The 17,007-nt window shown below is 36.7% G+C and overlaps 1 protein-coding gene across 1 annotated transcript in view; it reads right to left on the bottom strand.

Annotated features, from left to right (window-relative positions):
- The window catches only part of hiw (MYC binding protein highwire), a 529,247-nt gene that overhangs the window by 37,534 nt on the left and 474,706 nt on the right, over nt 1–17,007 (bottom strand). The window contains exons 54-62 of the mRNA XM_083126444.1: nt 16,310–16,456; nt 14,549–14,754; nt 8,518–8,623; nt 7,586–7,719; nt 6,780–6,870; nt 5,011–5,125; nt 3,585–3,775; nt 1,198–1,347; nt 58–315 (exon numbers count right to left, since the gene is read on the bottom strand). Of these exons, the coding sequence (XP_082982570.1) occupies nt 58–315; nt 1,198–1,347; nt 3,585–3,775; nt 5,011–5,125; nt 6,780–6,870; nt 7,586–7,719; nt 8,518–8,623; nt 14,549–14,754; nt 16,310–16,456 (1,398 nt within the window). The remainder of the gene's footprint in view (nt 1–57; nt 316–1,197; nt 1,348–3,584; nt 3,776–5,010; nt 5,126–6,779; nt 6,871–7,585; nt 7,720–8,517; nt 8,624–14,548; nt 14,755–16,309; nt 16,457–17,007) is intronic.

Genomic DNA, 17,007 nt, shown 5'->3' with positions numbered 1-17,007 from the left:
TGGGACAACTTGATGTGCTCAGTCACCAAGGAAGCAAGGCACATGTCCGAAACTAACCTGTCTTTGAACCCTGGCTGATCCTGTATGAAGCAAGCTCAGTAAATCACGGAGAAGTCCATACTGGTGCGAGAGATATGCTCTGCCTACACTGCTTCCACTTAATGCCAAAACCATGGAAAGCATCTCGAAGCAGTAGGTGTCTGCAGACTTTGGGAGTTCCTCCATCGGCATTGGACCAGAGCACAGGAGAGACTCCCATTCCTCTCGTACACGGCTTGCTTCTTTCCTAATAGCCTGAACAATGTGCACACAGACCTGGAAGTGAACAAGTAAGAAGATGATCATTCAAACTAAATCAGCTAGATAAAGTATCTGGTTGCAATCAGTTCACTTTGACAGTTTTACATTAAGTACATGAAGACATGTTTATGCAGAATACCTCCCATAAAAAAAAGTGGAATATATTTTCAAATTCTTCTCCATCCCCATCTCTCAAAACCTGTCAGCATTAGATGTCCACCAGCTTCCTTCCCTGTTGTTATTTTTGAGTTTGATTGCTTTATTTTACTTCGCTTTTTGTGCTACTATTGGCTAATTTGCGAAGATGGGGATGAGTGATGATATGAAATTGATGAATGGACACTCACAAACATCCATGCCCAGGCCAGGATTCGAACCTGGGACCCCTGGCATCATAGCACGATGTGCTAGCCACTCTGCTACGAAGGCCAACTATTTTTAAGTTAAAGTTTGGTTTTAAGTTCACTTTATGCACAGAAAAGCTAATCGAGACTGGGCATACAGTTTAAAGTGGAATCCAAAACACTGTGCAATGTGCATAAACTGGGAAGCATTCTTTATTCTTGAATGCCAAGCACTTCCCAAATGATGACACACTGAATACTGAGGTTCAGTTCAGGCTGAAGGCCTGCCCTGGGGAGTTCGACAAGAAGAGTACCAACAACCGCATCAAATGATGGGAGAAGTGTGTCTGTCTGGGTGGCAGTTGAAGAAGGCTTAATAACTTCTTTGAACATCCCTTATATCAGCTCACTTCGACTGATTCAGCACAAACTTATTTGCTTCTCTGCTTCTGAGCGAGGAGAAGGAACGTAAACACCAGAAAGTTACAATTTACTGTCTAATATTGCTCACAAGTGCATGATGCTCCAAAGTAATTATGTCCAATGGGCTAACCTGTTTCTGAAGATGCGTTAATTTGCTCCTGCTGAATAGGATTCCCACCATATGCTCCTTCAGGTCATTGCTGCACTCTGCCTTCCCATCTTCCTTCCCCTCTTCTGCAGCCTCAACTGGCAGCTCTCCAAGAATCAGTTTTCCAAACACCTGCAATGATAAACCAACAAATACAACTTAATAAAATATTTACTGAAATCAACAACACTGTTTGCTATCAACCTGCAGTTGAAGACTGCATTACCTCAAAAATAAAAAATAAGTTTCTCTGATATTCGATCCATTCTCCCTGTCTCTCTCTCTCTCTGTTTGTACACACATGTAAAGTACTGTTATAAAAAGTGAATGGATTTATACATAGTAAAAATGTGCTAAATATGTAAATACATATTTACTTATTTTCACCAAAATATGGAGTTAAATATGGACTTAAAATTGTGAAAAATTATATTTTTCTTTTCGTGTGACACTACACGAGCTACATAAAATACAGTGCACTAACACTGACATTAATTGTAAAACAACACAAAATTGTAAGTGTTTGAACATGAATTTCCTTCTGTTGTCTCGAGATAGATTTACATTGATTAAAAATGCTTTTAATCTCGCAAAAAGTAATGGGGGTATATTTCAAATTTGCAATATTTGCTCAAGTTAACTTTGCCAATATGTTTGTAACAACCATTCGTGATGCTTGAGCCCTCATTCTCTATTGTTAACAACAATTGTAAATAAACAGGAATTTCAAGCGTTTTTCAATAGCAAAAGTAAAGTTGGGAGGTGAAGAAAAGAAAAGAAATACATTAATTATTGTTCGGATGATAGAAAACTTGCAATTAACACAATTGTAGTGTATAAAAAAGGGTCGTACACTTTAGTTTGTTTAACATTGCTTCGGACTTAGTTATTCACAAGAAATCACCTAACTCTTTCGGTCACATGGGCACATGTAGTTATTGTGCAAATATGGAGTATATGTTGAGAAATGTTCTGAAATACGGAAAAAATATGTAAAAATAACTACAATATGTAAAATACGAACCAAACTTAATATATGTACAAATATGGAAAGAAATGAACTTTTTTCTACATAACATGATGCGCAAAGATAATACAAAATATAACTGACTTCAGCTTCATACATAAATATGTATTTACATATAACTCTGTTCCCTGGTTATAAGAAAATAAGAAAATATGTTATGAATTACCCACCTAACTAAAAAAAAAATTAAAGGAATATGTACAAAACAGTTTCCGAGCTGTCACAAGGAAATTACTGATCAAATATAAAGAAACCTTGGAAGAAGTATTGAGAATAACATTTAAAGAAAGCAATCCTCATGTTTAGATTAAACACAGGACACGAACACATCATAGAACTTTGCAGAGAATTAAAATTTTATGAAAGAGAGTAATGTAAGCTGTGTGAAAGCAAAAGTATTCAAGAATGGTTTGACAACAATGCATCAAATTAAAATGTGACCTAACACAAACTACAAACCATAGGGGACCACACCAGGAGGCAAGGCTTCAAGTAATTTTTCATCCAGGCTACGGAGACATTGGAAACTAACCATAATTATAATCATGCATATCATATGTTGTCAACAAGATACAGAAAAATTCCAGCATATGTAGAAAATACCAAATCCAAAAATACCTAAGAATATTTGAAACAGTATTTTACAGTGCTAATTTTCCTGAGAGGAAAGACTTTGGTACTCTTTGTCAGCTTACAATGGTGACACAAACAATATTGATGCAACATTAATCATACTAGTTTTGAAAAAAAAAGTGTGATGAGTATGCAAGTATTCATTTATCTATTCATTGTTTGGTGCAGTAAATGACATGAAGTAATGTGTAGATAAAATTTCACAAGTTTCTGTAATGTGGAAATATGGAACTTTATCTACACAATATTTATGTATCTAATTTTTTTTAGTGATGGGCCGATACCGATCAAGCTTTTGCAATACAATACAAAAGAAGTTGCATAATTAAACCTTTACTTTAAAAAAAAGTATGGAATGGAGATTATATGTTTATATTCATAAGAATTAGAACAAAATGGAACAATATTGCACAAAATTGTATGATATTTATAGATATATCAGATCGGTCAATATATTGGTAATTTTACTGATTACCCGATGCACCAATATGCCTATATTGAATGATACAGATAGAGTACGAAATCAGGCCCATCACTACTTTCTTTCATTAATACACAACACACTCACACACAAATATTACTTTCCATTTGCATCTATGAACAAAGGTGCCAGCATAGTGTTCCATTGTACCAAGTAGAAAAACTTTAAAATGCAGGGAATACCACTAGGGGAAAAAGCACTGGTGTTTCACTTCACAAATCTACTTACCTGAGATGTTATTAATCTGAAAACTTTAAGAGTTTCTGATTCACAGTTCCTCTGCTGGATTGTAAGGGCACTGTGCTGTCGCCCAAGTTTTAGGCTTTCTCCTTCAACTTCACCAAGCACCCTTATTTGCCGCAGACGAAGAGAATTGTCAGGCCCCTTAAGTTCAAGACGAACCACCATATGCCGAGGATCTACAAAATAAAAGTAAAACTATTCACGTTTCTGAATAATACACCTAATCTTGTGGATACTAATTATCCTCTTTTAGGAATGAACTTAAGTGCACTCAATGTAGAATTGATGTACCATATACCAACAGATTTATATTCTACACCTGAAAGAACTAAACTCATGTGCATGATTACCTGGAGTGGAAACTTTCAATGGAAAAACCTATTACCTTAGTAACGTAATTTACAACTCTACACTGGGAGAAATTAGGCACTGTCGATGTCATCAGTGTTTCAAAGGCAACAGATTGCATTATGGTATCACTGACAGGGACAATTGTACACAGTTAAAGCAGCAAAACTAAAAAATTAGGTAAAACAAGAGCTGGTTCAGCAGCTAAGTAGAACAATGGTACAGTATGCTAATGACCCAGGTTAAAACCCTGGTTGAACCTACATTTTTCATTGAAAATTCTACAGAAAAACATTGTTTTACACAAACTAAAAGCAAGTAGAACTATTTCGAAGAGTCTTAAAATTCCTTTCTTTTCCTTAAAAGGATCCATTGGCAATAGCAAAAAAAAAATTATGGAGGAGCAAAGCCTTCTTTGTCCTGATGTGACAATCGTCTTCATACTTTTTGCACAATGCTGCAAGTACTTACGTTACCAGTCATGCAAGGTGTTTGCAACCACACAACAAGGTTCCTGAAGCTTTAATTCAAAACAATTGCAGAAGATTATACGATCATTTTTACAAATGCCTTGCTTACTGCTTTCTAGAATGGCAAAGGAGAACTCTGAAACATAACTCTTTTCATTGTCCAAACAACTGTATGGAAACATGTCCGAGTTGTTGTAAAACTCCATTTGACAATTAACAGCTTAAAATGACACTAAAGAGATGTAAAGGTGTACCCAAATCTCACAAAAAAATAATCAAATGATTATTCTGAATTAACAAAAATGAGCCTGGTACATGCTTACACTGCCAATGTCAGTAATTTGATTTTATAGCATGCAATCAGCATTAAATTCCAAAAACAGTAACGAAAAGAGTTGTACAAAATAAACAAGAATGAGGTATGGGTGCAAGCAGAATGACTTCTTTCAAAGCTTCCTGAACTTCAATTGTGGAATGTGTTCCATACTGCATGTAAAGAGTACTGGATGTAGACATTATCACTTACGTACATGCAGAGGACAACATTAAAAACAGAATCTATGGAATTCAATTTACTATGGAGCAGTCTATACCTAATACAGGGCAGCTAACCCATCCAGTTGATCTGTTCTCCACTTCTACCTGACGAAGTTTGTACAATTCATCAGCATTTGGTCCAGACTGGAATGTTACACTTGATACTTTGTTCTGAAAAAAAGTGAGAAAAGAAAAACACTATAAATGTCAGGTATAAAGTATTTACAATTACTTGAATGTAATATATGTGGTATCTTACTTTGAGCCACTTTCTACTTCTTTAAGATAATTACAATAAAATGATGGCAGAGGTGAGAGAACACACAAAAAAGATTCAAGTTTTACCCAGGATTCAAACTGAATACAGTGGAACCTTGATTTTATGTTTTTCAGGGGATCACAGTGTAAAACCTTAAATGCAGGGAAATTTTATACAAGTTGTAGTATATGACTTTTTTGGGCATGAAGACTGAGTGTACAATGTGGGAAAATGTAATATCATGGAACATACAATGAAGGTTGCACTCATACTGTATCTCTGTCAAGAAGGTGTTTGGTGGTTTACAATTCAAGCTGCATGCGCTCCCTTGTTTCCCCACGACACTTTCGGAAATTCCAATAGTCTGATCATTATGTCTTCAGAGTCATGAATTGGGCAGTAGTATATGCATGTACAGATATAAACAATAGAGCTGAGCAGTTTTGAACTAATACCGATGCCGATACTCTTACCAATTCCCACCCATACCGATACTTGAAAATTGCAATAATTATTTTTTTTCAAAATATTTATCAATATTGATGTGTAAATATTCTTCTCCAATTATATGCATCAATTTACCAAGAAATTTGCTTTAGAATATTCAAGAATTTCATCAGAATATTAAAATAGATTTCATGTAATAGCAAAATATACCTTTCTGGGCAAAATTGGTGCAAATAAAAAGAAAGTTTGAATTTTGCATAATTTCCAGTATAATTAAACTCCGCAAAAGTGAGACGTGGCATTTTTTTGTGGACCCCATGATAGACCAATAGGCAGGAAAAGTATCGACTGGTATCGGTAGATGAATTCCAACCAATAGTTTCAGATACCAATACCACTGGTATCGGCTCAGCCCTAATAAATAAGGATAACATTATTGACTACTTAGTTTGTAAACAGCACATTTCTCGTTTGGATCATCAGATCCAAATTCTTGTGTCAAAATAAATAATACTTCAAGTTCTGTGTAAGGACAGGATCAAAGTGGTGAGATATTACAATGTTGTTAAATTCTTACATTGTAGCTGCAGTACTTTTGAAGAAAAATCATAAACTGAGTGAATAGTAATCTGGTAAAAAAAAACAACATACAATTCAGATTTATCTTAATATTTAACATAGCCACCACACATCAGTGTCCACATTTATTTTAGAATCTGGATAATATAAATATACTGAAATTTTCTTCCACTTGCATCTGTGTTATACTCAATTCAACCTCTTCCTGATGCAAACAAGAGTTTCCAAAGTTTCCTTAAAAGTTTATATCATCATTCTACGTATTTCTTTCCTTCTTATCTTACACCCAGTCTGAGAACAGGACTTTTGTTTGTGGAATACAGTATTCATTCTGAGCATAGCTTGCCAAAGTGAATACATGTTCTTATACAAGACCTCCTCTGCCCTCAAATGAAAACAACTTTTCAAATTTAATGTCTGAAAACTGCATTCAAGAATCAGCTTCATGATGTTAAGTATATGTTTTCTTCAAAGATACCACACAAGCATGCCAACATGTTATGTAACTGAAACCATTAATTAAATTTAAAAGTTACTTACAGCAAGGTCCCTACAGTTGTCGATATGTATATAAACCATTCTTGGATAAGACTGAGGCCCACACTGTATGGTTATAGTTTTTGTTTTGTTTCTGTAAATGAAAAAAAAAATGGTAACATAGCATAAGTTATGCAATTACAAGGATTTATGCATACGGCTCAGTAAAATATTAATGTACATTATATGTTACTTTGGAAGACAAAATGGTCGAGGCAGTAGAGCACCTGATTGGCATGCAGATGACTTGGGTTCAATTCTAGTAGAGGTGGTTGATCTAAGGTAGGAATTTTTCTGACCTCTTTCTGGCATAAACTGACTCTGGGTCCCAGTCAGCCTCTGCCAAATGAGCACTTGTGAATAACCCTGGGGATTAAATACAGCTGGAGCATGGTGCTGGAGAAAGATTCTAGTTGACAAACGTGGCAGAACATTAATGGACTGACGGAAAATGACACACATCAATAAAATATACAATACAGAAAGACAGCCATTAAACATGGAAAACAAACTAGCATGGCATACTCTTATTTAGTACAGAGTGCAATTAAAGCTCTATTAACACTAGAACAGGGTATATTCCTATAAGGAAAAATGAATAGGAATCAGTGTTGTACAGTTACATACTAGAAAACAAACACAGAACAACAGAAATCAAAAGGTTAATTAATGTGAGAGCATGATCATTCTTTTCTTTCAACCTTAGATCGGCTTACATCAACTTCTTTCCAAATTGGCCATATAAATAGTAGTGTCTTTCTTCCTAAGTGCAAAATTAATTCCGAACTGAAAGTTTCTTAGATGTTTACCTGTCTTCATCCCCTGATTCCCAAAAAGTTTCTGTTGAGCTGTCTGTGAGACTTCCAACCATTGCTTGCCGACTAGATGCTTTTATTTCAACACCTGGAGTAAGATCCTTCAAGGTCTCCACACAACTTGTTACCTTCAATAATAATAATAAAAAATCATTATTAATAAAAAATATTGTTATGTATAGAGATGTACAAATATAAATATTTTGCTGGATTTCGTAAACTGCCATTATAATATTTCTAAGTAAGAAAAAGGAAAAAAAGGTTCTTACATGTGGTTCTTGTCCAAAAATTTTAATATTTCAGTTCTGGAAACAACCAGAAAGTTGACATTTTGAGACAAGAACCACATGTTAGTATCTTTTTAATTTTCTTATTGTAGAATGGTGGTTACGCAAACATTCAAGGAAGTGTTGAATGTACTTATGTGACAATGTTTCCTCCAATTGGCTCTGTCAAACAAAAATGAACTGTGAAGAAAAGTTACATGGAAAAGGTAACAATTAAAGTAAAATTATCAGAAAATTTGCCAATGTACTGATACATCAATATACCTTTGCTGGCTCAATTCCTAAACTCACTTCTGTGGTGCAACAGCCATTTGAGGGGCAAGACCTGCCAAGCAGTTTTCATTGGTTGACGTGTGATCAGTACATTGAGTCCCATTGCCACGGTTTATGGATTTTCAGACTGTTTTCAAGTATGCTCAGTCAACACCAAAATTTTGGAGATTGTGGCTTGGACCACCTCCACCAAAGGCAAGAGTGCTTAATAATTCAGCTTGGCTCCTTTTCTATTATCTATTGGTGACCATTTGCTATAAAAATCGACTGTGCATAAACTTTTTACATTACTGCTACAAATCACTACAGGAAGATCTCATTATCAATGGCTACAATTGAATCCTTCCAGATGCAGAGGTACTTTACCTGAGAATATGTTGAGTGATGACTCTCATGCATGCTCACACTGATGTCATCCTGCTCTTCTTCTGAACGGGAAAGTATCTTGCTTATATTGCTGAACACATGGCTCCTGTTGGAATGAAAATAGTTAATTTTGGGGCCATTATAATCCCTCTAACTTCACGTGCTAGGCACTTACACACTTAGCCTAAAATCACAGCTAGAAACCCACTATAAAGCATCAATGTAAATTCGGCTTCAAAACTTCCAACAGATAATATACCAGGTGTATAAGCTTAAATCTGCTGTTTTGTAGTCAGAAAAACACATGGTTTATTTATAGAAAGCAACAAGAAATTTATTCCAAGTACTTGCCTTTGCAAGCTACACATTTTGCCCACCTCTCGGGCAATTTGTGGATACCACTCCAAAAAAAGTCCTTCTCTTTCGAGGCAAACCACTCATCAAGCCATTTTCGGACGTCTGCACACGTATCGAAGTGCTGCTCAGCGAGGGCGTGGTCCATCGACGAGAACAGATGGTAGTCGGAAGAGGCCAGGTCTGGTGAATAGGCGGGATGGAGTAGCACCTCCCAGTTGCGTGTCTCCAAGTAGTTTTGGACCAGACTTGACGTGTGCGATGGGGCGTTGTCGTGGACGAAAATCAGCTTGTCATGTCTTTGTTGATAATCCGGCCTTTTGTCACATAGAGCATGGTGCAATTTGATCAGTTGTTGGTGGTAGCGCTGGGCAGTGACAGTTTCACCAGGTTTCAACAGCTCAAAGTAGACGATACCCTGTTGATCCCACCAAACACACAGCATCATCTTCCGGCCGAAGCAATTTGGTCTCGAGGAAGATGTTGATGGTTGGCCGGGATCAACCCACGATTTCTTGCGTTTAGGATTCTCGAAATATATCCACTTTTCATCGCCAGTCACAATCCGATGCAGGAAAGACTTTCTTTTTTGTCTGGCAAGCAAGATTTCGCATGTGTTTTGGCATCTCTCCAGCTGCCGATCGGTCAATTCATGCCTCACCCATTTTCCAATCTTTTAAACCTTTCCCATAGCACGTAGACGCATGGAAATGGCTGCTTGAGTAACACCCAATTGCTCGGCAAGCATCTTTTGCATTTGGGTATCGTCCTCGTCCAAAAGAGCCTGCAATTGATGGTCTTCAACCTTCCTGGGCCGATTTTCACGCTTCATGTCGCTCAGGTCAAAATTGCAGTCTTTGAACCGACGAAACCACTCCCTGCATGTTGTTTCCGATACAGCACTGTCACCATAAGCCTCCACAAGCATTCGATGCGATTCGGCAGCCGATTTCTTCAAATGGAAGCAGAAAAGCAGAGCTTCCCACATATGCTCTTTTTCTGGCACAAAACTAGACATGCTTACCACAGGAACACTGTCTGTTGTTGTCTGCACGTGCTGACGATGTGCACTGATTCGTGTTGGCACATGTCCATCTCATACAAACACCAGGTATGGCGTGCCCATGGTAGCTTCATATGCTCACTAACGCCATCTATGAGCAAACAGCAGATTTAAGCTTATACACCTGGTATATATATATTAACTCCTGCGACGTTTCGGGATGCAACTGCTCCCTTCCTCAGGCTGCTCATGTTTAGGTTATGTATAAATCATAACCACATCGAACTCTCCATAGGTACAGCATATAGGATTGGTAAAAGGTGTGTGGTTAAAAAACAATAAAATCTAAAACCCATTACAGGTGCACGTCAGACTACCATGCTGTTTCCCAGATTAGAAACTGCTCCTTGGAATGTTAAAACTTTAAAACTGTGAATAGCTACGGTCCGCGTGTGCTGCAATACTCCAATGTTTCCTCGTAGAGCACAAGGTCGGGTGCTTCTTCTCTCTTTCTCCCCTATTTCCCCTCCATTTCCCCCCCTCCTCCTCCTCCATTCCAGTTCACGTCAAGTCCAGCGTGAATTCCTCTTCCATTTGAGCTTGGTGTGCTACTTCCGGGGTTATGTTAAATTCTATTTTTACGTATTCCTTCCCATCCCATTTCTTGAACATCTTCCCCCACATCACATCGATATTCCCATCATCCCTGTTTAATTTCTCTTCCCTTACATATATACGACCCTTCATATACATTCCTTCCTTCTTATAGGTTTTTCCTCTTCCCTAAGCACTTTCCATTTGGCGATTACATGGCCTTCGTCAAGGATATGTTTAGAGCCCCCCATCTTGGGAACCCCCTCCCTTATATCTATATATGCTCTCCCCACCAAACATTCATGCTTCTTCCTGTTTGGCCAACATATTCCTTGTTGCATTGGCAAAGTATTCCATACACACCCTTCACCCCCCCTTGTTTATTTCTTCCTCTTTTTTATCTTTCTTATACCCCGTGAAATGCTTTTCTAAAGTTTTTGGAGCTCGCTCCCACACCTTACGCCATACCCTCTTACAAGTCTTTCGATTTTCTTTGATATTCCGGGAAAGTACGGAATGCCTATACAGGGTGTTTCGTAAGTTCGTTTACAACGCTTGGGAGGTGATTGTATGAGTGAAAATAAGGTGGAAAGTTCATGTAACGAAATTCCGGAAACGGCTTTGTTGCCGAGTTATTGACGTTTGAAAACATGGGAAAATGATTTTCCGAAGTGAATAATGGCAAAATGGGTGGAGAGAAGTCGTCCGTGTTGGGTGGTCCACTAAGAAATTGGGTACGCTCTTGTCAAAAAATCACGCGGCAATGTTGTGCAATGTCGGTGCAAGGGATTCCCCAAAGGACGCGAACGAGGATGTTGACGGGAGTGGGGTGGGTGTGTGTTCTGCATGAGCTGATATCAACGAAAATTGGCATGTGTTGAATGGCACCAAAAAACAAAGAAAATTTCCTGAGCGAAGGGCATCATGACGTAACATTTCGTTACATGAACTTTCCACCTTATTTTCACTCGTACAATCACCTCCCAAGCGTTGTAAACGAACTTACGAAACACCCTGTATATTTAAATTCCCTATCTTCATCTTAAACTTCTTTTTCTTTTCCTTTTCAGTCTTTCTTCGGTTTATTCCCTTCCAAATCTTTCCCATATGCGACCTTAGCTTTACTTACATTCCCCTTTAACTCCTCCTCTCTGTATCATTCCTCTTTCCAATCCTCATTATCCATTCAATTTCTTTACGCAAATCAGCTTGGTTGTTACATAATCTGTGAGCCCGCAGGAAGAAGTTTTGAAATACGTTATTCTTTGTCCTGTTAGCATGGGCCGATTCTTTGTTGATATATAGATCTCCCAATAATGCCTTATGATGAACCCCTGTATGAATTTTTCCCCTCTAGTTGAATTGCCAGGTCTAAGAAACTAATCTTATGTTCATCCATCTCTTCTTTAGTAAATTTTATCCTTTCTTTTTCCCCTAGGGTTTCTACTTCCTCCCCCTCCCCAATAACAAGGATATCGTCTACGTATCTGCCGTAGAACTTAATTCCTTTGTTTATGAGGCTAAGTGATGTCTTTTCAATAAAGTGCATAAATATACTCGAGACAATTCCTGAGATTGGGTTCCACATTGCTAGTCCTTCTTTTTGAATGTATATCCTCCCATTTCCCCAAAAAATAGTTAAACCCCATTTTAACATTCCAAGGAGCAGTTTCTAATCAGGGAAACAGCATGGTAGTCTGACATGCACCTGTAATGGGTTTTAGATTTTTATTGTTTCTTAACCACACACCTTTTACCAATCCTATATGCTGTACTTATGGAGAGTTCGACGTGGTTATGATTTATACATAACCTAAACATGAGCAGCCTGAGGAGGCATCCCGAAACGTAGCAGGAGTTACCTAGATACTCGCAAAACGTAAGTTATTAATATATATATATATTAAATTTGTGAGTAATTCGCACAACTTTCATCATGAATTCAACAGATATAGAAGCCTTGGCAGATACTGAAATAATGTTTACCATCTTGTGGTGAAAGTATAGCTGAACCAATATTTTGTATCTACGTATCAGCAGACACGTGTTAGATTCAATTGTAACATTTGAATATCTGAAAAGACCAAACATCAGATTTGTAATCTCAGAAATCTCCAAAAGAATCAGCATCACTATTTGACAAAAATATTTAAAATAAGCATTTTGATTTATAAGGCCTATATTACCAGGTGGTTCAGCTTCGGAGAATGTTGTGAAGAAGCCAGCAGTGTACGCACAGCACCAAGGTCGACAGCCCAATCCTGACAGATTGAGAGAAAAGCCACCCAGCGAATCCAGTCATGCATGCATGAAGCAGAAGTAGACCATGTGTTTTGACGCTTACCCCATTAAGCTGAGAAGACAGACTGAATGTGCGATGGAACTACTAACCAGATATGTAGAGGTATGTAACGGTTGTGAACTCCAATTAAGTGCTTCGTTGAAAGGAAAATTTGTTATTGCATGTACTAGTTTGGAAAAGTGCCATTCAAAGAATCAAAGTAAGAATGCAAACTGCATCTCCTCTTGCCTTATCAATATGGTACATGCATTTTAAGTGCAACGTAGGTTTGTATTTGTGGTCAAGATTAAATTTACAACACATAAAGTACTTGAAAGAAACTTGTTTGCACATGCTAAATGTTCTAACATATTTTCGTCACGGTGTTGAAGATAATGAGAGCTACTATATATATGTATTTATTTTTATCATATTAGAATGGTTACCAAACTACACCAGTTAAAACTATTCTGAAGTCAAATGCTCTCAAAAAAGTTTCATATGCGTAACCAATTAATAATTGTTGATCTCATTTTTGTTACCAAACCACATGCAAAAAAACAAATGAGAAATATTTAACTACGTACAATGGTTGTTTTGGAAATGAAGGATATTTTAAATGTAACTATACATACATTTTAATTCAATGTTTGATCTGCTTATACAAATAATTTCGACGAGCAATATTAATTGCAGTATAGGGTTAAGGACACAACTTAATTCTGTTGCATATGTGTATGTGGAGTCTTTCGATGGGTAATTAAGACTGAACCTCATGGCAAGATTCAATTTTGTAAGACACGTTTCTTGTAGTAGTCTTTTTTTCATGGGACCCAAACCCCCATGCTTTCCAATGACCGAGGAACATCGTTACATTCTTTAACCTATTGAAGATGGCAGGGATTACTCCTGTCTCAGATAATTTAACAAGCCATTTCTTGAAAACAAGATATGATATTCCAGTTGTTGTTTCTCTTGGGGGGAGGGGGTAATTTAGATACATATGAAGGTATAAGATAGTCGAATTTCAATGCAATTTGAGTATTGGAAATATGTCAAAAGTTTGTTTCATTTTTGATTCATTGAGAATTGTAAAGCATAGGCCTTTCAGATGTATGGAATTGAGGTTTGTTTCATTTTGGACAAAACAGATCGAGATTTAAGAGGTGGTAAAATGTTGACATTTCATCTTGATACAGGCACAAATAGAAAAATAGAAGAAGAAGAAAAGAAATCCTTCTCAAATCTCTCATTACAGAAGTGAAGAGAAAATTTTTAAAGTGAAGCACTACTAAGTATAGTCAAAAGTTGTTCTATATTTGATTGAAAAATATATAATTAATATGTCTATACAATAGCATAGAAGTAGTGCTGTCATCTATTCATAAGTATTCATAACATGGTTACTTGAATTTACATGTCACAAAAGACCACTCTTTGAGGAACAATCACTTTTTTGCATTAAGAAAAAAATATCTGAAAACAGGTGTAAAACACTTGAAGCTTTCCCTCAAAATGCAATTTTTAAAACTTTCGTCAACCCTGTATGGCCCTTATTTAGTGCAGAGTATGCAAAATGGTGTTTGACAGTATGACATACATGTATATCTTATCCATGGTACTTAAAATAAAACAATATTTAAAAAGCCTACTGCTAAATGAAGGTACTTATCGGCACCTATAATGTTTTTTTATTAATATTGTGAAATCCAATTAATTACTTTGGCATATCGGATATATCATTCCATAACTATTCACTTATATATAAATACTGTATATAAAAACTGTAAATAACATACCTGTGCAGAAACATATGATCAGACTGCCTGAACCTGAGGCCCCAGCATCTGATAGCCATTTGCTGCAAAGCAGAGCCCATCGGCAACAGAAGCATGAGATCTGATATTGTCTGAAGCAGAGCGTGGAAAGTGGAAGGGAGAGGGTGCACAGCCTCACCAGCAATACTGATATCGCTTAAAGGATGTTCACAGACTCCTCGCAAGTCCTGAAACGAAATGAAATAAATATATACATTACACACTTGACAAGATTATCTTTGGTTTTATGAAAGACCCTTTGCAAATCAAATTGTCATTATATTTGTTCTCTACGTGCATTACATCTCCAAACCACGGATGTGCTAAATCGTACTTTCAGATGAACACATATTCAATGTCCTGGGGAAAAACTGGTTTTACATTTGGATAAATGTTGTCTTATGACTGTTTATTAGGTCCTGTAAGTTAGCATACAAATCTGTCAACAAAAAGTAGTCAGAAACTGCACGAAGTGGAAAAGTCAAAATTTGCACATTCATGGTTTTTGCATTGGTGCAACGATGTAGAACTTTGATTAAGAAAGATCTGGTTTACCTGTGATAAGTTTGATGAATCATACGCATGCCCACTCGCGCTGTCAAAAAATAAAAAAACCTTTCCAGATGACACTATGCTCACATATCACTGATAAGTTTTCACCTTTGCATCCCATTCCAGGGAATCAATCCTATTTGACACTGTTGAAAATAAGAACATGTTACGTGAAATATCTCCAATCAGGAAGCCTGTTGGAAGTAAGTCAAATATATTTTCAATCTGAAAGTTGACAATCAAAATGAAAATAATTTCTCACTTCTTTGGTTTTTGAATGGTTTTACTAAATTCATACACTTTTCCATGATTTTTCTCCTCTAAATAGATTTATCTGACCGTTTAGAGAACCTGACTTAAGTCATCACAGAGAGGGCAGAAGTACTTAACTGTACTTGCAAGAAGGGTTTAGCTTAAGATTGATACCTTCTTATGCAGGGCAAGACATGCTAACTTCCTACTTATTAACCAAAGATGGAATAACTACAATTTTACTGAAGGTCACGAAAACTTTGCATCAGCCAGAGATTGAAGCTGGATCCTTGGAATTATATATCCACATACATGCAATGGAATCTCAATTTCGCATTTTTCAGATGCCTCATGTTCTTTCAAGAGGATTTCAGGGAAAATGTAAATATCTAGAAATATAAATTCAGGGTTGCCATGTGCATTCTGTGTGCCATAAGCTATTTCTTGTAGCCTGTTCAATTTGAATTATTAGTTCAATAGAAAGGAGATGGCACTGGCACCCAAGGAATCGGTATATACCTGAAATGAACAAAAAAAATTAAGCAGAGCAATATCTAATCTATGGAAGCTGGGAGTATTGGCATAGTCAACACATTATAGGATATATTCCCTGTGTGTTGTTAGCTAATTCAATGCATTAATTAGTCATTCCTTTTACTTCCAATACAGAAAACATTAGTTTTGAACTGTTACCATTGTAAGGAAGAATTACAAGATCAAGATAGTAAAGAGAAATGGTTTCTAATGAAAAATTGTATGATGTTAACTGACATCCACTACAACTCATCTAGCTGCCATAAAACACACCAAAGTATATTGCTGGTAACAAATATACTTTTGTAGGAATCAAACTTCATATTCACACAAAGCATTAAGTATCTCTCACAAAGTTCCATGGAATACATTCAACTCTGACATAATGAAAAAATATACACTTACGTGTTCATCCTTTCTTTCAGTCTTATTTTCATCTTCAGTTTCAGAGTCTGGATCTCCTGTGCTTGGAGTGAGAGCAGCTACAAACCACCACAGAAGATCATGGAGAGATGTAGGCTGCGTGACACTTCTCAGCAGCCAGTTCAGAGCCTATGAGAGGGAAAAACAGTATGGATAAAGATAATATATTTCTGTATTTATAGCAGAAATGCCCACAATAGAGACCAAACATTTGAGATTGGTATACAAAATTTCAGTTTACAGTCTGAATGGAAAAAATCAAAGTGGAAGGAAACAGTGAACACTTACCACACAAAATGAGCAGTGTAGCTAGATGATGGGATGGAATGGAAAATGTCATATGTGGCTGGGATTGGAGGGGTGGGTATAAGTTGGGATGGCTACTGACCAGCTAGGTTGACATCAGAGGATATGGTAAGCAGGCTGCAAAATAAAGAAATTTTCATTTTGTGTGGTAAGTGTTTACTGCTTCCTTCAATTTTTTTCTTACTTATCCATCTGGATCTTTTCTCTCTTCTCCCTTTATTTAATCTTCTATTTCTTCCTTCTCTAATTATACTATTTTAATTCCAAATTTTAAATAAAACTGATATCATATTTTTTTCACTCTCCTTTTCTTAATGGTCTTCATAATTAATTATTACGAAACTGAACATAACCTATATTGGAAAAATTTTCCT

The sequence above is a fragment of the Lepisma saccharinum genome, chromosome 8 (genome assembly GCF_977018435.1).
Source record: "Lepisma saccharinum chromosome 8, izLepSacc3.1, whole genome shotgun sequence".
Lineage (NCBI taxonomy): Eukaryota > Metazoa > Arthropoda > Insecta > Zygentoma > Lepismatidae > Lepisma > Lepisma saccharinum.
The sequence above is the reverse complement of the archived record's forward strand: the minus strand, read 5'-3'. Positions and strand labels throughout refer to the sequence as shown.